Here is a 23,872-nt window from a genome sequence, read left to right as displayed (position 1 = left end):
AAGAAAAATGACCAATGTATAAAAACTCTTTCAGAAAATAGAAGAGAAATGTATTAGTCTGTTTTCATGCTGCTGATAGAGACATACCCGAAACTGGGCAACTCACACACAAAAAAGAGGTTTCATGGACTCACAGTTCCACATGGCTGAGGACGCCTCACAATCATGGTGGAAGGCAAGGAGTAGCAAGTCACGTCTTACATGGATGGCAGCAGGCAAAAAGAAAGAGAGTGTGTGCAGGGGAACTCCTCTTTATAAAACCATCAGATCTCATAAGACTTATTCACTATCACAAGAACAGCATGAGAAAGACCTGCCCCCATGATTCAATTACCTCCCACTGAGCCCCTCCCACAACACGTGGAAACTGTGGGAGTTACAATTCAAGAAGAGATTTGGGTGGGGACACAGCCAAACCATATCAAGAAAGAAATATATTCTAACTCATTCTATGAGGCCAGCATCACCCTCATACCAAAACCACATAAAGACATTGCAAAAAGAAAAAGACAAAAGAAAACTACAGACCACTATACCTTGTGAACAAAGATGGTAAAATTCTAAACAAAATTTTAGCAAACTGAGTCCATCAAAATGTTAAAAGCATAATACATCATGACCAAGTGGGATTTATCACAGGAATGCTGGATTGGTTTAACATTCAAAAATTAACATCATCCACCACATTAACCAACCGTAAAAGAAAAACCATACGATCCTCAACAGATGCAGAAAAAAATGGAATTTTTATCCTGTCAGAAATATACTTAATATTGTAGCATGTATAATGTACCAAACTTAAAAGTTTAACTTCTTTAAAAGTAGCCATCACTTGCTATAGTTCTCTGTATCCAGTGGCACCAAGCAGCACTAGATTGGGTGCGTGGCACTCACATACAATAAATCCTTTCAAACTGAATGCATAGCAAGTAACATAAAGGTCTAACTTATAACAGAGACAGAAGTGGAAAATGCAATGCAAAATGCTTAAATACCATTGCATACAGTACTTCATACTTCACCACTTAAACCTCCTTTTTAAGAAACCACAAAGAAAATTAAAAGGCCTATGCTTATGCAACTAAACACGACACACACACGGAGGGGTACGGGGGAGGTCCAGGTGTAAGGATGTTGGAAAACATTCCAATGCAGACATGCAAGTAAAATATTTAATCAAAAGTTTACATCAAAATGTGTTATAAACACACAACTGAACATGCTCATAACAGTCAAATCAGTCAAACACCCATGCAATGTATGACAGAAGTTGTAGTGATAATCTCTAGGCCCTGACTGCTAATAAACTCCAACTATACAACACTGCAAGTATAGACTTATACCTTCCAGTTAATTTTGTAGGGAGAGGAAGGAAAACTGGCACATATCAAGTTAATATGGCACAGTATCTATATAATAGGTTGCCATGTAGACAGACCTATTGGACTCATTCATGGAGCCTTATCTGCTAGATCTCCAACCACTGTGCTCACAGCACTCGATACTTCACATGATTCTGTTATCTCCATATGACCTCCTAAGAATTACGATTCTGTGTACTCTATGGTGAGTTCTCAATCTGATTCCCTTTGTTCATTTCACTACTTAAAGAAAGTCCAAGGACAATGTTACTTTACAGAAATCCAAGATCTGAGGTTCATCGGAAAAAATGAAACTAAATTAAAAGTTCTTCAATCTGTGGATTCTGATCAAAAAAGGAACACAGTAAAAATTCTTACAAATGCAAAAAAAAAAAAAAAAGAAAATGATATTGCATCCATTAAACAAGAGACTACAAAAAAGAAAAGAAAATTCACCATTATCATTACTAAATTAGAAGTGAAGAATTAATTTTGCTAGCTGCAAAAGCAATGTGATTTAAAATGAAATGTTATGTCAGTCTATCAGAGATGGACATAACATGGTGTCCATAGTGGCTTCACAATCCTTGAAATACTGTTATCCTGATTATTCCCACAGTGTAAACAGATTAGCTCCCCCGAAACCTGCCACACACACACACACAAAAAAAAAAAAAAAAAAAAAAAAAAAGAAAAAGAAAATACAATTCTAAATACCACAAACTAATGAGCAGGGCAAACATAAAAGAACACTAGGAAATGAAATATGATCTGAAAATGTCAAAGCACTATAAACAATGAGACTATCAAACTACAAATGTTTTATGCTTCCCTCCACTCTCAGTGTCTTCACTGAATACTCCCTTTATCTCCTCACCATATCTGAAATCTGGCTCTCCCCTGTAATGGGCTCTCTTCCTTTCAATCCTCTTCAGCAGAGGCCTCAGTCACTCTTCTCTAACACCACATATAACTCAATGAGAGCGAAGACTTAATGCAACACAGTGTTCCTAGCACCTGGGATAAAAGAGTGAGGGAATAAATACTATCTCAAGGCGGGGAAGTGGGTGGGTTGTCTGTCCCACTTACTATTTCACCTCACTATTAGAACAACCTCTTCTTCTTTAAGACTCAAGCCATCTATTTCCATCTATCAACTTTTTAGTCACACATTCTCTGAAAGCCTTGACCCTTAAATGACAGTTTCACATGTCATGTCAGGACATTTCAAAATCCAGTTGGACTGACTAAGCCAAAAACTTTGTCCCATAATTCATTATTATGATGAAATCCAAAGAACTTCACCTACATTAAACTTAAGCAATTCATTCCCATGACTACATCCTGGATCAGATATGCGTATCACAGTTCCCCACAGGGCTTGTTAAAACACTGATTGCCCAACCCCCAGACTTTCTGGTTCAGAAGGTCAGGATAGAGCCCAGGAATTGCATTTTTAAAGTTCTCAAGCAATATTTCTGATCCTGACACCAACTTTAAGAACCACAGGCCTAGATCTTTTCATAAGCTGGAAATGATTAGTATCCAAAACATGATCTCAACTCTTAACAGAGAAAACAGCGGTCAGGAAGCAGGAGACTTCACTTCCCTCTGATACGCCTTTATACTTTTCCATTTTAGTAACCAATTTCACCTCCTTCTTTCTAGCCTTAGAAGGATATCCCTTCTCCAGTTCAAGATAATGTTTCTACTTATTTTCTCTATCCTATGCTATATGCTATTCCAAATCTCTGCTCCATCAAACAGCACTTGCCATGCCTATAATTTCAAACTCTCCTTCACTACTGGAAAAGTACATGTATTTTTATGTTAATAGATGCTGAACGGACTGACTTCCAGAAAGACTGTTACATCCTGGCTGAAGAATAGTTTATTCCCATTAGTGGTTAAAACAAAGAGAAATTCTGGATCAGGAATCTTAGTCCAGCTGAGAATGGAAGTACCATACTGGAAAGTAACACACTTCCCAGCATGCTGTGTTACTTCTCTTGTACCTCTTCTATGGAAGCTACTAGAAGATATGCTCTATCAAAAACAAGAGAATAAACTAAGATAAAAAATGTGGGATCTGAGAAACAGGGGATCCAAGCCAGGAGAAAGTGACAGAAGTCCCCAGGATGGCAACTATGCAGCAGGCCCAGGGAGCAATCAGTCCAGACTGGAGCCAAAGGACAGAGCATTCTGAAAACTGACTGATGACTCAAATGCATTGAAAGGATTCTTTTCACTTCTAGAGAATAGTTCTAGGATAAATAAGTGATTAAAGCACAAAAAACTAAGCAAAAAAATAACAGAACATCATTAACCCAGGGAAAACAAACAAAAATATATAAGAAAGGAAATGCATGCGTAATTCCCTATAGGCTTAGCTATGTATAATATAATATAATATAATATAATATAATATAATATAATATACATAACATAATATAATATATAGTCATAATAATAAAAGCACTGAATATTGACCTAACAAAAAACTGAAATATTCCCATACTAGGAATATAGATGGAGAAGGAGGGGTATACGATTGTGCATGGAGAAGGGAAAGTATAAGAAAGCTAATCTTTTTCTTTCATGGAGGAAGACAATAGATAATATCTAATATTAAAAACTCAGGAGAATTGCTTGAACCTGGGAGGCGGAGGTTGCAGTGAGCCGAGATCACACCACTGTACTCCAACCTAAGCGACAGAGAGAGACTCCATCTCAAAACAAAACAAAAGACAACTCAAGAAGAAGAAATATAAGTATTTCATTTAGAAATGAGTAAAGGCCAGGCATGGTGGCTCAGGCCTATAATCCCAGCACTTTGGGAGGCTGGGGCGGGCAGATCACTTGAGGCCAGGAGTTCGACACATGCCTGGCCAACATGGTGAAGCCCTGTCTCTACTAAAACTACAAAAATTAGCCAGGCATGGTGGCAGACACCTGTAATCCCAGCTACTCATGAGGCTGATACAGGAGAATCTCTTGAACCCAGGAGGTGGAGGGTTGCAGTGAGCTGAGATTGTACCACTGCACTCCAGTCTGGGAAAGAGAGTGAGACTCTGTCTAAAAAAAAAAAAAAAAAAAGAATGTGGAGTAAATATCACAGGAATATGCCAGTGTTAAAAGTGGTTGCCTCTGAGAACATCTGTTAGAACTAGAAAAGCTGATTTTTTGGTTATTATTTATTTTTTAAAGATATTGATATTTATGTTATATATTCACGGGGTACATGTGATATTTCGTTACCTGTATAGAACGTGTAATGATCATGTCAGGGTGTTTTAGTACATTCACTTTGAGTATTTATCATTTCTATGTGTTGAGAAAAATCCCAAGCCTCTCTTCTAGCTACTTTATACCAATACAATACACTACTAACTATAGTCAGTCTACTCTGCTGACTATGCCAATTCTGTTGGTATAAATAAGTTCCAACAATAGAACTTACACCTTTCATCTAACTTGCATGTTTGTATTTGTTCACCTCCCTCTTCATCCCTCCTCCCAGCCCTGCACCCTTCCCAGCCTCTAGTATCTATCATTCTACTCTCTGCCTTTATGAGATCAATTTTGGGAAAGTTGACTTTAAAGATCATTTAAGCTTTTTTTTTCCTCCTAATGAAGCCAAAAGAAAAGAAGCTAAAGAATATTCCGGAAAAGAATAAAAATGAACAAGTTCCAAAAAATATGTAAAAGTATCATAAAACTGCATTTATTAAAAAATATGAAGAACACATGAAGAGGTGAAAAACATGGAAAGAGACTCCCGGCCACAGGATAATCTACTTTACGATATAGTTAGCATTGCAAGCCAGTAGGAGAAAGGCAGATTATACAATAAATGGTTGTGGACCATGTAATAAGCTATCCAAAGGAGAGGGAGAAGAAAAGTAGATCCCTTCCTCAGTGCCTGCCCTTAAAATCTAGATGCATCAACTTAAAGATCACAAATGAAATTGTAAAAATACTAGAAGACATGGCAGTATTGTTTTATAATCTTGGAGTAGGAAAGCCCTCTCTAAGAAACTCATAAAACCCTGAAGTCTTAAAGGAAGAGAGTTAGCATTTTGGCCACATAACAATGACACTTTCTATACAACCAAATAAACATTGTAAATGATGTCAAAAGACAAACCAGGAAAGATTCTTGTCACGTATGACAGATATAACACAATTTTACAGTTGTGGAAGAATCAACTGAAAATCATAAGGAAAACATTGAAAACACAATTGAAAAATGGGCAAGAGTTTCAAACTGGCAATTCACAGAATAAGAATAAACATGTATGTTCAAACTCACAATTTAAAATGCATTTCGAATACCTGCAATCCCTCAAGCATCTGTCCCTAATTCTATTGACAATGATCTAGCAGAAGTTACAAGTGACTCAGCTGCCAAATATCAGAATAAATATTCTAATTTTTAGTTTTTTAAATATTTTTTTGGGACGGAGTCTCGCTCTGACCCCCAGGCTGGAGTACGGTGGTGTGATCTGGGTGCACTGTAACCTCTGCCTCCCAGGTTCAATCAATTCTCCTGCCTCAGCCTCCCGAGCAGCTGGGACTACAGGCATGTGCCACCACGCCCAGCTAATTTTTCGTTTTTTAGTAGAGATGGGGTTTCACCATGTTAGCCAGGATGGTCTTGATCTCCTGACCTTGTGATCCACCCACCTCAGCCTCCCAAAGTGCTGGGATTACAGGCGTAAGCCATCGCGCCCAGCCAAATATTCTATAATAAACATATAATCATGTTGAAATGAGGCAGAAAAAGTTTAGAAAACTGGCAAAAATACTGATGAAGTTTTAAATATTAAGAAATGCTTTAAAAACTACATTACAGAACTGCATATATAGTATATACTTCGAACTGTGACACAAACACACACACACACAACAGACAACATAATGTAAATACATAGAAGAAAAACACAAAATCCAGCCATCAAAATATTAAGGGTGGTTGTTAACTATGGGTCAAGCAATTTTAATTCCTTCACCAAGGTTTTCTATATTTACCAAATTCTCTCTACTTTAAAATCAGACATAGTTATGAGTATCTATAAAAAGTCTCCTCATCCAGACTTTTATACTCACCAGGAATAATGAAAATAAGCAGCTTAGGCCTTTTGAGACTTTGATCATTAAAGAGGTCTGTCCAGGGCCCACATTTTAGAACCTGGGTTTCAGCTCCACCACACAAAATGAATTCCTCATGCACAGGAATTTCTTCCTTGAGTTCTGAGTCCATTTCTAAATAAGGGGAGAAAAGTAGTATGACGAGTCAGTAAAATGTAAAACCTTGAGCCAAAGACAAAATTTAAGAACCAAAAGGGCAAATTTCAATATACCTAGAAGGAAATGCCATAAGGACATCTGGGAAACTATAAGACTATTCAGTGATGCTGGATTATACGATTGCAAGACAAGTAAAACAAACCACAAAAGTACTTAGAAAGGAGGAGACATATCCTTGGAAAAATGAAAGACTATAGAGGGGTTTGAGTCAAAACCATAACTTCCACAAATTCCCTCTGCTGTAATTCTCTTTTAGCTCTGTGCATTACCATGAGACAGGTTCCCCTACCTTCACCTGGTGAGAAAGTGCAGAGGTTCTGGCTTGCCCTTGCATTCACCCCATAGAAGAGTAAGAGGGACAATGAACTCCCTGTGGTTTCTTATTTCCTCATATTACTCTTCTCTTCTCCCAAATTCTGTGTGTGTGTGTGTGTGTGTGTGTGTGTGTGTATGAATATGTGTGTATATATATATGTATATATACATATACATACATATCCACACATACTATCTCTCTCTCTATATATATATATACACACACACAATACACATACATATATATAAATATATTAAATATATATATTTATATATATATATGTATGTATATTGTGTGTGTGTGTGTGTATATATATATATGTTGATATATATATATTTATATATATATGTTGCCCAGGCTGGAGTTCAGTGGCATGACCTTGGCTCACTGCAAACTCTGCCTCCCAGGTTCAAGCAATTCTCCTGCCTCAGCCTCCTGAGTAGCTGGGACTACAGGCACGTACCACCACACCTGGCTAATTTTTGTATTTTTAGTAGAGATGGGGTTTTGCCATGTTGGCCAGGCCGGTCTTGAATCCCTGATCTTAGATAATCCACCCACCTTGGCCTCCCAAAGTGCTGGGATTACAGGCATGAGCCATCACATGCAGCCCCAATAAGCATATTTTATGTATTAAAGCACTACATTAAATTATGAAATGGATAGGTGGAAAAAAACCCAGGATATACTATCATGAACCATTTCCTGAGTAATTAGTTATGTGCAAAAATGTAGGCCCCAATTATTTCTATCACTCCTCCACCTCTGCCTCTGCCTTCCTCATCTACAGACAGCACCAAATCTCAAACCTTCATTGGTCTTTCTGTCTTTCTCTTCCCCTCTCTTCCACTCACTCAAAGCACTCCAGAGTTAAGATTCAAAGGGCCCTTCTAGCTCATTCTCCTCTTACCACTTTACATCAGCCTTGCACTTTAGTATTCTTGTCTTTGAATTTCCCTAGTGCCCTTATGCTTTTCTGCTTCTATAACTTTGCTCATATTTAATTCTCCAACCATATTTAATCCCATAACTGCACTTTGTACAGCTATCAGTTTATTACCTCTCTACTCCAAATTCAACCTTCATTGTCTTATCTGGCAAAGTGGATCTGGGCCTTTCAAATATTTTTCGTTTGCCAGTATGACATGATGCTAAGCTCTGTCAATAGAGTGCACTGGAAAGGGAAGGAAGGAGTTTTCTCAGCAGGTTTCTGGAGAGCTTATATTTTACCCCTCCACTGTTCCACTGCTGTGAGATTTCTCTATTGCAGTGGTTCACAACTAGAGACAATTTGCCCTCAGAGGACATATAGCAATATTTGGAGATATTTTCCATTGTCACAACTTGGGGAACTACTGGGATACAGTGAATATTGGCCAAGGATACTGCTAAATATCCTACAATACACAGGACAGCTCCCCACAACAAATAATTATCCAGCCCTGAAGGTCAATAATGCCAAGGCTGAAAAAAAACACTGCTGTAGTACTAGGTGCCTGCAGGGAAAAGCTTTCTCCAGCATCTGGCTAGCGGCTGTGTGCTTTCTTTCTCCAGCTCTCTACTCAGGCAGCGGCAGCACTATAGCCAGGAGCCCCAGACCAGGTGGCTACTCCCCGGCCCCTCTCCTCAAACCATATGCACCAGCTTGGCCAGCCAGCCACCTGACCTTTGTTCCACACAGCAGCTTGGTATATTGTCCTGCCCCAAGCTGTACACAGCAGTGCTCTAGACTGCTACACAGGGAGGCCTCTCCAACTTGCAATTCCGGTGGTATCTAAAATGGTGCTCCAACTCCTTCTACTAACTAGCCAACCTCAACTCACTTGCACCCCAAGGGTTGTTACTGTGGCCCTGCAGCACTGCCCTGATTCCCTTTGCATGCTCTCCTACCATTCTTAACTCACCTGCTCACACTGTGATTGTGCACCAGCGTTAGCTCAGACAACCCAGCAAATTTTTCTACCATCCAATGGGCTATAGCCACACTTTCAATGAGGTCTGAACCTCATTTCAATTCCATCCTTCGTTGGGTACTTTTCCTCAGTCCTACGGTACCTTTTGGAGTTCTCCTTATAGAGTGACTTCATAGTTTTTCTCTTATCGTACCCTAATAATTCTTTAAGTTAAACTAACAATTTTAGTTACTATGTGGCTTCTGTCTTCTGGTTTGATCCAGACTGATATATCTCTCATGTGTCTGTGCAAATTTTTCTTTATGAATCTTTCCCTCATTATACACAGCTCAAATTCTACTTGTTACATGAAGCCTTCCTTGAGCACCCCAGGTAAACAAAGGAAATCACCTCTTCCTCTAAACTCACAGCATCTGTCTTTATTATAAGGTGGCAGTGGTAAAGGCACACAGCTAAGCTTCACCTGGTAAAATCTGTCATGTCCTGCCACACTTTCCCACAGCACCACAGACAAGCAACTGATGCAAGGGCTATGTGTCCCTGCCCAGATTGAACATCCCTAAGGCAAATGCAATGCTGGCTAGGTTGTAGTGAAATGGGAAATTCCACACATTGATGGAAATAATAAAAATGGCTTCGCAAAGCAATCTGGCAGCATGGATCAATACTCATAAAAGGTATAAACTTTGATTCAGTCATTCAATTCTGAAAAAAACCTAAAATATTTTAAGACTGATGCATGGAATGCTAATTATAACAGTGAAAAGCTGAAAAAACTAAATGGTCATTGATAGATGAATGCTTAATTATGATAACCCATTATCAGACACTAAAAAAATTATATATATGACTCGATATTAAGGAATAATTAAATAAATTGTAACTCAATATAATGATCAAATATTATGTTCCATCAAAACTGCTCTGCTAAGTTGGTTATAATTTATGCATTTCTTTTCTAACATTTCTAAAATTTCACTTCTCTAGCCTGATGTTATATTGCCTCTTCCATTCTCTTTGTTTATTCCTTTATTGTTTATTCTGTCAATTTAGTGAATTTAGGAGGAAATAAACATATTTATTCTAACCTCTATGTTTAACCAAAAGTCCAAAACTGATTCTCTTAAGAATACTTAGAAAAATGAAAAATCCCCACTTAGAAAGTGGAGACCACTGTCCACTAAAAATATATGGACTAAATAAAGTATCACTTCATATTTTCTTATGGACTGATTTTTTACTTCACTAATAAATGCCACTGTAGCCCATTCTCCAAAACTATCACAAACTACAGTATATTTATGTAAGTTCTGACCTTTATAATGTGTTAGAAACAATATTAGATTTAGCAGTAAACACTGTATTAAATTAGAGCACTGACTGAGAAGACACTGGCCAAACTGAATACTTTCACCAGAAGAGAATTTAAAGTTATTAACTATAAAGTTGTTAAATATATTCAAATCATAAATATCAATACTTAACTTCAAGTAAATGACACAGTGGGAGCTTGATTAGCCACAAAATTAGTGAGAATTCAAGTAGATATGAAAATCAAGCTCAGTCTGCAAACACTGGAAAACAAAAAAGTACAACTCTAACACCTCAAATAAAATAAGCTGAGAAACATGGAATTAAAATGCTGGCTAGCTGCTGTATAGCTTCCCCTGTAGGCACCTAATTCCATGTATTTATAAAGCATCTTTTATTTTGCTTCACTCTCATATTTCTGAATCTCACACACCCATGTAAAAGCAGCAGTGGAAAATCTGAGGCATGAGAATTAAAACTCTTCCCTACCTAAGAATCCAAGGTAGTTCAGTTCTGCAAATAACTGTCAGATTAACAAAGGAGAGTACGTTGTAATTACATACTGGTAAAGGATAATGGCACGCCTTCAGTCTCAGCCCACAAGCAATCTTTAATAAAATCAAGTTTCATAAGCAGTAAGACTTGTGCTGGATAAAAACCAAGCGTGGATACAATCTGTGCAACTTACGCAAGCCTATTTTCTTAAATATAGGTTTTAATTTGCTTAATGGGCTTCTAATTTTATTTGGTAAGAGGGATTTTTTCCAATTAAATCTCATACAAACCTAGATAATTTGACTAGTATAAATTTTAGAGGTTCAAATTTATAATATTTGTTATACTATTTATAATACAAACATCATGGGCTGATTTATTTATATGTTTAAATATATACTTAATATACATTAAGTGATTCTATGTAGTTAAATACTTATAATATTTATTTATTATAAAGTTAGCCATTGAGAACAGTAAGAATGTACTAATAAATAAAATATTTAAAAGTGGAGTTATAAATAATACATCTTAATCAGCTTCAGCAAACAGTAAAATGTCTGCATTTTACTTTGGCTACTTGGTAAGAATATTGCTTTATTCATGTAAGAACTGTAGATGATAACAATTTTTTTAAGGTTTGTGTTGCAATGTCCAAATAGTTTTCAATTAAATGTCCAGACAGTCTTTCAATAAAACTTGAAAAAGAGGTAATAAGATGGTTTTCTTTCAAAGTTAAAGTACCAACAATATCTAATCACAACTTACATTATTTATTACATATGTAAGATGAACAGGAAACTTCTAAAACTTCCTCAAACGCCAAAAACTTTATACCTAATATTATCAAATGTGGACAACTTTGTGGACTATGTTATTGTCCCACAATGCCACACAGCAGAACTTCCTCAAATGCCAAAAACTTTAAACGTAATAATATTAAATGTGGACAATTTTGTGGACTCTGTTATTGTGCCACAATGACACAGAGCAGAGCATATACTTTGCATGTGTCTGAACCTTCATTAGTGCTATTCCTAGGCACTAATATTAAGCCTACTTGGAAAATATATGGTGACTGGTCAAGTGCAGGTTTGACTTTTAAAGGCCCAGGGCAGAAATACAAAATTTTTAATTGGTATCAGAAGTTTTACTTTAGTCATTTTTTAAAATTGGCCTAGAAGCCAACATAAACATGCTGGTGATCTGTATATCCCAAATAATCTTCCATTGAGAACAATTAGAAAAGCCAGAAAAACTTTTTAAAAATGTTAAAAAAAATCTGTAACCACTGAAAGAATTTACAAGACTGTATAACAAATTAATAAAATATAGAAAATAATTAATATAGAAATAAGCAGAAAGCAGAGAAGCAATAGAGAATAGAAAATACGACACAAAATATATGAAATGCAGATAAAGATATGAATGCAGGAAAATTCAAAGTTTTGAAATGCATGTATTAGAAAACAAGGCTGCAAATAAAGGACTTAACCATTTGGCCTAAGGAATTAGAAAAAAAATAAATGAATCCAAATAAAGAAAATAGAAAAAAGATAATAATGAAGAGTAGATATTAATGAAATAGGAAAAATTGTTTACATTAGAGAGGATTAGCAAACCCAAAAGTTTTTACTTTGAAAACACCTATAAATAAGTAAACCCTTGACTTCTCAAGAAAAGAGATGGCACAATCAATCAATATCAGAAGTTAAAAAAGGATATCACTCCATATTCTACAGACATCAAAAAATAATAAACAAATATTATGAAGAAATGTATACCAATAAACTTGACATGGGCAAATTCCAAAACAAACAAACAAACAAACAAAAAAACCAAATCCAACAGATACAAAAAGAAAAAAGACTAGAAGACTCTTAATAAACTTATATTTTAAGATAAAATTCTTGGTCCAGATGAAATTAACACCTGAGAAAGGAATAATACCAGTTTTACATACAGTTGTCCACAGAATAGAAAAAGAGGGACACCTCCCAACTCATTTTATGAAATCAGCAATTCTTTGTAATTTTTAGTTTAAAATGTACATTATAATTAAGGTTGAGATAGATGCAAAAACTATTCAAAATATTAGCAGACCAAATCTAGTGCTATATAAAAGGGTAATAGATGACAAATTGTGTATATACCAGAAATGAAAAGTTGTTTAAATATTCAAAATTTAATCAGTTTAAGTTATCACACTAACAGAGTAAAGAAAACTTATATAGTCATCTCAATTGATACAGAAAATATTTCATAAAATCCAATAGTCATGAAAAAATTCTTAAAAAGTGAGAAATAAAGAAATCTTTTATAAAATATAAATATGAAATACATATTTTTTCATATAATACAAGTAGTAAAAATCTTCAGTAAATGTTTACTAAGGGTAAAATATTGAAACCCTCTCTGAGTTTGGGATCAAGATATGGAGGTCTGCTATCAACACTTCTACACTTGAGGTCTCAGCCAATGCAATAAGAAACCAAAAAAAGATATAAATGTATTTAGATTGGATAGGAAGAAAGTGTGATTATTCACAAACACGATGACATACATAGAAAATGCAAAAAAAAACCCTTACATATACTATTTCAATTAATAAGTGAATGCAACATGGTCATTAGCTAAAAGGTCAATATATGAAAATCAAATATATTTCTAGATACCAGCAACAAACAATTTGAAAATAAAACTTAAAAGAGACCACTTATAACAGCATCAAAAAAATCAAATACTTAGGAATAAATCTAACAAATGATGTGCAAGACCTCTACACAGAAAGCTATATGGTTTGCTGGATATTACTGAGAGAAATTAAATAACAAGGGGACAAACCGTATTCATGAACTGGAAGACTCACTAGTATAAACTCCAAATTAATCCTTAGATTTGTAAAATTCCAATCTAAATCAGGTTTTTTTCCCTTTCCTTTTTAAAAAAATGGAAATTGTTAAGCTAATTCTAATATGTACGTGGAAGTGCAAAAAGTCAAGAATAACAAGACAAGGCTGGGTGCGGTGGCTCACGCCTTTAATCCTAGCACTTTGGGAGGCAGAGGCAGGTGGATCACAAGGTCAAGAGATTGAGACCATCCTGGCTAACACGGTGAAACCCCGCCTCCACTAAAGATACAAAAAATTAGCAGGGCATGGTGGCGGGCGTCTGTAGTCCCAGCTACTCAGGAGGCTGAGGCAGGAGAATCGCTTGAACCTGGGAGGCGGAGCTTGCAGTGAGGGAAGATTGTGCCACTGCACTCCAGCCTGTGCGACAGAGCAAGACTCTGTCTCAAAAAAAAGGAATAGCCGACAGCATTAGGAGATACACCTAATGCTAAATGACGAGTTAATGGGTGCAGGAAATCAACATGGCACATGGATACATATGTAACAAACCTGCACATTGTGCACATGTACCCTAAAACCCTAAAGTATAATAAAAAAAAAAAAAAAAAAAAAAAAAAAAAAGGAATAGCCAAGACAAGTTTGAAGAACAATCACAAAGTTGGAGGGCTTTACCCTATATCCAGGTTTAATAAAAATATACCATTATTAAAGACAAAATAGACAAAACAGTGGACAAGAACAAGAAATCCAAAAACAAATCCAAACATATATCTTCATCATTTATGACAATGGTGTTCTTGCAGAGGAGTAAGGAAAAGAAGGTCTTTCAAATAAATGATGCTGGTTCAACTGGATATCCATGTGGAAAATAAATGAATCATGACTCCTTCCTTACACCATAGACAAAATATAGTACTAGGTATATTACAGATCTAAATGTGAAAAGTGAACAATAAAGCTTCCAAAAGATGACATTGGAACATACCTTTTTGAGCTTAGGGTGGCCAAAGGTTTCTTAAACAAGGTAATAGTAAACATGAGCCATAAAGGAAAAGACCACCGGGCGTGGTGGCTCACATCTGTAATCCCAGCACTTTAGGAGGCTGAGGCAGGTGGATCACAAGGTCAGGAGATCGAGCCCATCCTGGCCAACATCATGAAACCCCGTCTCTACTAAAAATACAAAAAAAAAAAAAAAAATAGCTGGGCTTGGTGGCACGTGCCTGTAATCCCAGCTACTCAGGAGGCTGAGGCAGAAGAATTACTTGAACCAGGGAGTCGGAGGTTGCAGTGAGCTGAGATCGCGCCACTGCACTCCAGCCTGGCGGCAGAGTGAGACTTCATCTCAAATACAAAAAAAAAAAAGGAAAAGATGTTCAAATTCCATCCTCCATTAGAATTAAGAACTTGTATTTAGCAAAAGACACTATTAAGAGAGTCAGAAGGCAAGTCACAGAGTGGGAGAACACTATACATATACACACACACATATATACACATATGTATAGTATTCTGAAAACGAGCCTGTTGTTGGGAAATACATATATACACATAGGATATATAATACAGATTTTTCTCCCAACATGCACATATCCAGAATTACAAAGAACTTTTACAAATCAGTGAGACAACTCAATAGAAAAATGGGCTAAATATTTGAAAAGGCACTTCACAAAAGAGACTATCAGATAGCAAATAAACATAAGGGCTTTCTAGAAGAGTAAAAGCATACTGATACAGAAACTATAAATAAAATACCATTCAGGGAGGAGACTGATTTGCTGGATATGTATAGGCCAATACTGAAGCTGTCCTACTGTTCACTATGAAGGCCTTGAATGGCAAGCTCAAAAATTAGAAAACCAGAAATTCCACAAACAGGTTTCCAAAGAACATGTATCACAAGCTACCAGTTACCATACTTAAGAAAATAAAATGTTCTCAGGAAACATTGGGTGTTCCAGTTACTCTCACTATCTAAAATATTACTCAAAAACTTAGTGGCTTAAGACAACCATTTACTATGCTTACGGATTCTGTGAGTGAGGAATTCAGAAAGGGCACAACAAAGATAACCTATCTCTGATCCAAAGTCTGGGGCCTTAGCTGAGAAAACTCAACAACTGGGTGTGATCTGATCACTGGGGGCAGCAGCCATCTGGAAGTATCTTTGTTCATATGCCTGGTGACTGATGCTGTTGTCACGTAGGCTGTTGGCCTGGAACACTTGCAAGTGCCTTCTCCATTTGGCCTGCCAATATGGGCTACTTAAGCTTCTTCAGAAAATGGTGGCTGGGTTCCAGGAGCAAATGTCCCAAGAGTACCAGATTGAAGTTGTATCACCTTTTATGACCTACCCTCAAAAGTCACATAGCATCACTTTCATGTTAGACAGAAGTTCATCAATATTCAAAGACAGCATGTTCTTTGTACAATATGACTTTGACATGTCTACTGAGAGGGGTCAGTAGAAGAAGTGTCAAAGTCATATTGTAAAAAGAACATGTGGTATGAGAGTTACTATTGTGGCCATCTTTGGACAACACAATCTGCAAAGGTAAGTTAAACACAAAGGCACATAAGCTTTACTTCTGAGGAACTTTTTCAAAGCACACTGGTAAGAACTGAGAATGCTGAAGAGGGGGACATAGTATACAACAGGGGTCCACAATCCCTGGGCCATGGACCGGAACTGGTTAGGAATCGGGCCACATAGCAGGAGATAAGCAGCAAGCAAGCATTACTGCCTGAGCTCCGCCTCATGTTAGATCAGTGGAGGCATTAAATCCTCACAGGAACGCAAACCCTATTGTGAACTGTGCATGCAAAGGATCTAGGTTTTGTGCTCCTTATGAGAACCTAACGCCCAATGATCTGAGATGGACAGTTCCATCCCAAAACCATCATCCCCACTCCCCACCATTTGTGGAAAAATTGTCTTCCACAAAAGGGGTCCCTGGTGCCAAAAACTTAGGGTTTTCTCAGCTTCTAGACTCTGTAGATTTATGTTCCTTTTCTCTAGTTTCAAAATTCCTACTTTACCTGTCAGTGAGATACTACAGACGATTTTCAATTTGCCAAGGCCTAAATTCTCTTCTCCATTTCCTTCTCCGTTTCCCTTTTATTAGGGCCTCTAACAAGGAATTACCTGAGACAAAAAGAGAAAAAAATTATATATGTTCATGCTTCATCTGCTAATTATAGAGATAACTTTGCAGAGAAGGTTTAAAATCTTGAGTAACATTAGTTCATATATACAAATAACCTAAAACTGTTATTAGTTTTTCCAAGAAATTCCATGTATATTGAAAGTAGCTCTCCTTGAAGGATGAAATGTTTTAAAATGTATGAACCAAAAATAATTATAAAATTGAAAAAATACTAATTAAAATTAAAAACTTGCTGGATGGGCTCAACAGTAGAGTGGAATTGACAGAGAACAGGATCAGTGAACTTGAAAACACATCAACAGAATTTACTCAGTCTGAACAGAGAAAAACAGACAAAGAAACAAGAAGGGCATCAGGGACTTGTAGGACAAAAACAAATGACCTAACATTCATCCAATCAGAGTTTTAGAAGAAGAGAAGAAAGTATGGCACTGAAAAAAATAATCAAAGATATAATAGCTGAAAACTTCTCAATTTGACAAAAGATGTTTACATTTTTTGTTCAAGGACATAAGCATTTAAATGGCAAAATAAATTCTACAGTCTTCTGCTACCTATTCCAATATTTCCCAGTCACATATTACTTTGAAATATTATATAACACTAAAGAATCCAAAAAACAAACTGCAAAATACTGTAGGAGAAAGTCCAAGTGGTAATGAGTATATGTTACACCAAGATTCTGTATAGTTGTCTTTGCTCCTGCTTGATGTGGTTGTGAGATGAGCAATTTCACAATTCTTTTTTTAATGACTTTTACATTTCACCTACTTTTGCTATATTTGCTATCTGAATGACTGCACATTAACCCCAGTGAGATTCTTCTTAAATCTGTGCAAGTGGGCTAGAAAATAAAGCTTAAATGATGAAGATAAAATCTATGACTACTGCTGAGGACATATTAAAAACTAAAGCACACACTACACTCAAGATGAACTTGCTGAATTATCTTTACTGGAAGAAGGCAATTTGTTTTGCACAACTCCTTTGCAACTATGACATCAAACTTTCTTGTAGTTACACACACAATTTTTTTTTAATGTGCCAGAGAGCAGCTTTCAGCTTCTGGACATCAATTAATGCCAAGAATTTCACAAGTGTACAAACTACTTACCTATATTAAATACACTCACTAGAAATAGTATACTAACTTCCCTTTGGTTGAGGTATACTTAAAGTGACTTCAGAATTAAGTGCTTAATCTTAATACATTATGGTAATACTACAAGGGAGAAAATACTGAAAGTAGAGCAACATTTTAGAAAATGTTTAAATGTTTAGAAAAACTTTAGAAGAAAAAAGTCCTCGCAAATCAATAAACGTAATCCAGCATATAAACAGAACCAAAGACAAAAACCACATGATTATCTCAACAGATGCAGAAAAGGCCTTCAACAAGATTCAACAGCCCTTCATGCTAAAAACTCTCAATAAATTAGATATTGATGGGATGTATCTCAAAATAATAAGAGGTATTTATGACAAACCTACAGCAAATATCATACTGAATGGACAAAAACTGGAAGCATTCCCTTTGAAAACTGGCACAAGATAGGGATGCCCTCTCTCACCACTCCTATTCAACATAGTGTTGGAAGTTCTGGCCAGGGCAATCAGGCAGGAGAAAGAAATAAAGGGTATTCAATTAGGAAAAGAGGAAGTCAAATTGTCCCTGTTTGCAGATGACATGATTGCAAATTTAGAAAACCCCATCATCTCAGCCGAAAATCTCCTTAAGCTGATAAGCAACTTCAGCAAAGTCTCAGGATACAAAATCAATGTGCAAAAATCACAAGCATTCTTATACACCAATAACAGAGAGTCAAATCATGAGTGAACTCCCATTCACAATTGCTTCAAAGAGAATAAAATACCTAGGAATCCAACTTACAAGGGATGTGAAGGACCTCTTCAAGGAGAACTGCAAACCACTGCTCAATGAAATAAAAGAGGACACAAACAAACGGAAGAACATTCCATGCTCATGGATAGGAAGAATCAATATCGTGAAAATGGCCATACTGCCCAAGGTAATTTATAGATTCAGTGCCATCCCCATCAAGCTACCAATGACTTTCTTCACAGAACTGGAGACAACTACTTTAAAGTTCATATGGAACCAAAAAAGAGCCCACATTGCCAAGTCAATCCTAAGCCAAAAGAACAAAGCTGGAGGCATCACGCTACCTGACTTCAAACTATAAAAGGCTACAGTAACCAAAACAGCATGCTACTGGTACCAAAACACAGACATAGACCAATGGAACAGAACAGAGCCCTCAGAAATAATACCACACATCTACAACCATCTGATCTTTGACAAACCTGACAAAAACAAGAAATGGGGAAAGAATTCCCTATTTAACAAATGGTGCTGGGAAAACTGGCTTGCCATATGTAGAAAGCTGAAACTGGATCCCTTCCTTACACCTTATACAAAAATTAATTCAAGATGGATTAAAGACTTACATGTTAGACCTAAAACCATAAAAACCCTAGAAAAAAACCTAGGCAATACCATTCAGGACATAGGCATGGACAAGGACTTCATGTCTTAAACACCAACAGCAATGGCAACAAAAGCCAAAATTGACAAATGGGATCTAATTTAACTAAACAGCTTCTGCACAGCAAAAGAAACTACCACCAGAGTGAACAGGCAACCTACAGAATGGGAGAAAATTTCTGCAATTTACTCATCTGACAAAGGGCTAATATCCAGAATCTACAAATAACTCAAACAAATTTACAAGAAAAAAACAAACAACCCCATCAACAAGTGGGTGAAGGATATGAACAGACACTTCTCAAAAGAAGACATTTATGCAGCCAACAGACACATGAAAAAATGCTCATCATCACTGGCCATCAGAGAAATGCAAATCAAAACTACAATGAGACATCATCTCACACCAGTTAGAATGGCGATCATTAAAAAGTCAGGAAACAACAGGTGCTGGAGAGGATGTGGAGAAACAGGAACACTTTTACACTGTTGGTGGGACTGTAAACTAGCTCAACCATCGTGGAAGACAGTGTGGCGATTCCTCAGGGATCTAGAACTAAAAATACCATTTGACCCAGCAATCCCATTCCTGAATATATACCCAAAGGACCATAAATCATGCTGCTATAAAGACACATGCACATGTATGTTTATTGCAGCGCTACGCACAATAGCAAAGACTTGGAACCAACCCAAATGTCCAACAATTATAGACTGGATTAAGAAAATTGGCATATATACACCATGGAATACTATGCAGCCATAAAAAAGGATGAGTTCATGTCCTTTGCAGGCACATGGATGAAGCTGGAAACCATCATTCTCAGCAAACTATCGCAAGGACAAAAAACCAAACACCCCATGTTCTCACTCATAGGTGGGAATTGAACAACGAGAACACTTGGACACAGGAAGGGGAACATCACACACCGGGGCCTGTTGTGGGGTGGGGGGAGGGGGGAGGGATGGCATTAGGAGATATACCTAATGTAAATGACGAGTTAATGGGTGCAGCACGGCAACATGGCACATGTATACATATGTAACAAACCTGCATATTGTGCACATATACCCTAGAACTTAAAGTATAATAAAAAAATTTTTTTTTAAAAAAAGAAAAAGGTCCTCCAGTCTGAAGGCATTAGGTTATCAAAAAGCAAAATATTAAAATATAAAATTTTAGATGGGCACTCATTGTGTTGCCTTGATTGTCCCCTAGAATGCTACATGCTGGAAACAGGGGCCTTAGCAGGTTTCCAAGTCTTTAACCTTTAGGTGGAAAAATGGGGGAACACACAAGAGACACTCCTACGTATAATTTCAGAAAGAAGTTTAATTAAAAAACAGCTTTTGAGAATAAACATTCTGGAGATGCTTCTAAATCTTCTGGGTTTCTTTTGGTTGTAGCTCTTTTTCCATACAGATTTGTTCTTTCAAGTAAAGGACTATCAACTCTTTTTTTTTTTTTTTTTGAGACGGAGTCTCACTGTGTCACCCAGGCTAGAGTGCAGTGGCGCCATCTCGGCTTACTGCAAGCTCCACCTCCCGGGTTCACGCCTTTCTCCTGCCTCAGCCTCCCGAGTAGCTGGGACTACAGGGGCCCGCCACCACGCCCGGCTAATTTATTTATTTATTTTTGTATTTTTAGTAGAGATGGGGTTTCACCATGTTAGTCAGGATGGTCTCGATCTCTTGACCTAGTGATCCACCCGCCTCGGCGTCCCAAAGTGCTGGGATTACAGGTGTGAGCCACCGCGCCCGGGCAGGACTATCAACTCTTGTGTTTGGTACACAGGACACAAAGCAGGTGTCCGGTAACTACTTGTGAGGGAAGACACGAATTAAGGAATAAAGTGTTCCGATCTCTATCCTGTCTTGCGTGGGGAACAAAACCAAACTAAGACCCAAGGGTGAGAATTTACGTTTAAGGTCTTCAGCGTGAATAAAAGGCGGCGTGAGCACTAAACGCCAGGGGCAAAGAACATTCCCGGCCCAGAGTTTGACCCCTCCTAGCCACTTCTTCCCGGCCAGTTGCCCAACCTTTTGGCCTCTACTCCTCCACGGGGGCACCATAAGACTCCCTATAGGTGGGCTGCACTTAGGGGTTCAAATGCTGCATTCCCGCGCTCGGGTGAGCGACTGCCCAGCCTGCAGCTCAAGAGACTCCCACGCCAAGTGGCTCCGAACTCGCGAGCTGTCAGAACAGTATTATTTTCGCTGCTACGGGCCATCCGGCCCAGGGCAACAGGTGCTCTGCGAGGAACCATAGAGAAGGGGCACCAGATCCCGCGTGCCTGCCCACCCATCCTTCCTTTGGGCAGTCACCCTGAGCTCGGGAAGTTGTACCTCACCTGTCCGCCTGGAAGGCTGCCGGCTCTCCCTGAGGGTCCTGGGACGGCGGCACGAGACCGGAAGTGCTCCCTTTCAGGTGACGTCACATTACCGCGCCCTGAGCTGATCCGGGAAGCCGATGTCAGCCGGTCGCGCGGCGCACAGCGGGCTGGGAGATTTCTGACCGTGGCTTGGAGCCGGTGGTCCAGATTCAGAGAGACCTGTTGGAGGGTGTCGAGGTTTTCCTTTCTTTTTCATTTGAATCTTATCCGCTTCTTATTTTCTGTCATCCTTGATATACTTCTGGCTTCCCTTTCCTTCTCTCTCATTTGTTTCATGTCTGTCCCTCTTTTCTTCCTCTTCCCATTTCCCTCTTTCTGCATTACTAGTTGCATATGTTCCCCACATACACGGGAAAAGTTGATTCTCATTTGATCATGTTCATAAGCATGATCAATAAAGTATTTTTTTAATTAAGGTGTTGCCAACTTTAAGAAAATTCAGAGAATAGTATTAAGTATAGAGTTTATTTGGGCTCAGTGCTTGAGAATGGCCACTTAGGAGCTTAGATTCAAGTTACCTTGAATATACACTCCAATTAGCAGCAGTCAGAGTAGGTTTTTAAGGAAAGGAGGGGAGGCAGATCTTGTTTACCAAGAATTTGTATTTAAAAAACTTAAGGTATTGACTGGCTCTGCTTTCTTCTTGTATCACAAATTCCAGGAACATAAAGATAATGCGTGAGGCAGCTAATAAAGAACAAAATGCCTTTAACAATTGCCCTTAGGCGTGGAAAGGCGTGGCGGAAGCCAGTATTTACTTCTGTCCGGGCCTAATAAATTTTGCATACCTCACATTGCTCAGACAGCTCTGAGCTATTTTTCTTTTCTTAGTATGTACATTTTTTTAGACAATAATAATACTGTTGTACACAATAATCAGTACAGTGTAAATATAACTTTTATATGCACTGAGAAACCAAAAAAATTGTGTGAACTGCTTTATTGTGATGTTTGCTTTATTGCGGTAGTATGCAACTGAACCCCCAATATCTTCAAGGTATACTTGGATTTAAAAAAGGTTTACTTAGCTCATGCTTCTGCACATTAGAAAGCTCAAGGGGCATAGTGTGAGCATCTGCTCAAGTTCTGGTTAGAGTTTTTTGTGCAGTGTCACAGCATGGTAGAAGGTCAAAGGGGAAGCTGATACATGTGAAAACGGACCAAACAGGAGGTGGAAGCTCACTGTGTAACAACCCACTGTCTCGGGGACTCTCTCTTTTCCAATCTCTCAAGAGCTGTTATCAAACCAAACTGGAGTCCAATCACCCCGTGCAGCAAGACCAAACACTGACATCAGGATTATAGTGAAAGAAAGTGAGGCATTTATTGTAGGGTCCCAAGTAAGGAGAATTGGTCAGTTAGTGCTTAAGTCTTGAACTCCCCAATTGTTTATAGGTAAGGGTTTTTAAAGGCAGGGGTGTCAGAGGTTATAGGCAAAGTCATAAATCAATATATGGAGGTTATATATTGGCTTAACCTAAAAATGCAGTGAGGTAGGATGCAGGACTTGGACACCAGACCAAATTGAGGACTAGCTAAAACAGGGGCAGGGAGGAAGCAGCTTTCCATATTAATGCCCCTTTCCATGGCAACAACTTGACAACCCAGAGGTTACCACCCTTTTCCTAGAAATTTCTGCATAATTCACCCCTTAATTTACCTGTAATTAAAAATGACTATAAATATGACAGAAGAACTGCCTTTGAGATGCTACTGTGGACACAGTGCCTATGGGATAGCCCTGCTCTGCAAGGAGCAGTATCTCTGCTGCTTCTGGACACTACTATTTCAGTAAAAGTTGCTGTTTAACACCACCAGCTCACCCTTGAATTCTTTCTTGGCGAAGCTAAGAACTCTACTGGGCAAATCCCCAATTTGGGGCTTGCCTGCCATGCATTGGTGGGGCATCTCAAAGAGGGGGGCCCACAGGTCATAGGTGGAATTTAAAGATTTTCTGATTTGTGATTTGTTAAGGTGAAACTGTCTAAAATTTGCATAAATTTTGCATAAACTGTCTAAAACTCAGCAGAAAAGGATATTAGCTTGGGCTCATGGGCATGGCCTCCTTTAGGCTCCTCAAGAAGAAATTTAGAACAAAGAATAGTAGTCAGAATTTAGTCTTCAGTTCTCCCTTATTTGAGGCCTATGTGCCAGTGGATCCATTTAGTGGGGATCTGGGTTTCTGAAAAACAACTTGGGACATATGTTAAGATGTTACCTTTAGTTTTTATAGGGAATAAAATAT

General features: G+C 37.9%; 1 protein-coding gene across 6 annotated transcripts in view; it reads right to left on the bottom strand.

Moving 5' to 3' along the window:
* The window catches only part of LDAH (lipid droplet associated hydrolase), a 132,240-nt gene extending 110,555 nt beyond the window's left edge, over window positions 1-21,685 (bottom strand). For 3 of the 6 annotated variants that reach the window (XM_063622768.1, XM_055251521.2, XM_063622770.1), the window contains exons 1-3: window positions 21,586-21,664; window positions 16,601-16,706; window positions 6,471-6,626 (exon numbers count right to left, since the gene is read on the bottom strand). In XM_063622768.1, coding sequence (XP_063478838.1) covers window positions 6,471-6,624 — 154 coding nt within the window. In that variant the 5' untranslated portion in view covers window positions 6,625-6,626; window positions 16,601-16,706; window positions 21,586-21,664. Of the gene's footprint in view, window positions 1-6,470; window positions 6,627-16,600; window positions 16,707-21,585 lie in introns of all 6 variants that reach the window. The other 3 variants (XM_055251519.2, XM_055251522.2, XM_063622769.1) reach the window with 3 other exon arrangements.
* Window positions 21,686-23,872: the final 2,187 nt, after the last annotated feature.

The sequence above is a fragment of the Symphalangus syndactylus genome, chromosome 18, assembly GCF_028878055.3.
Source record: "Symphalangus syndactylus isolate Jambi chromosome 18, NHGRI_mSymSyn1-v2.1_pri, whole genome shotgun sequence".
Lineage (NCBI taxonomy): Eukaryota > Metazoa > Chordata > Mammalia > Primates > Hylobatidae > Symphalangus > Symphalangus syndactylus.
Note: the sequence above shows the minus strand (reverse complement) of the source record. Positions and strands in the feature narration are given on the sequence as shown.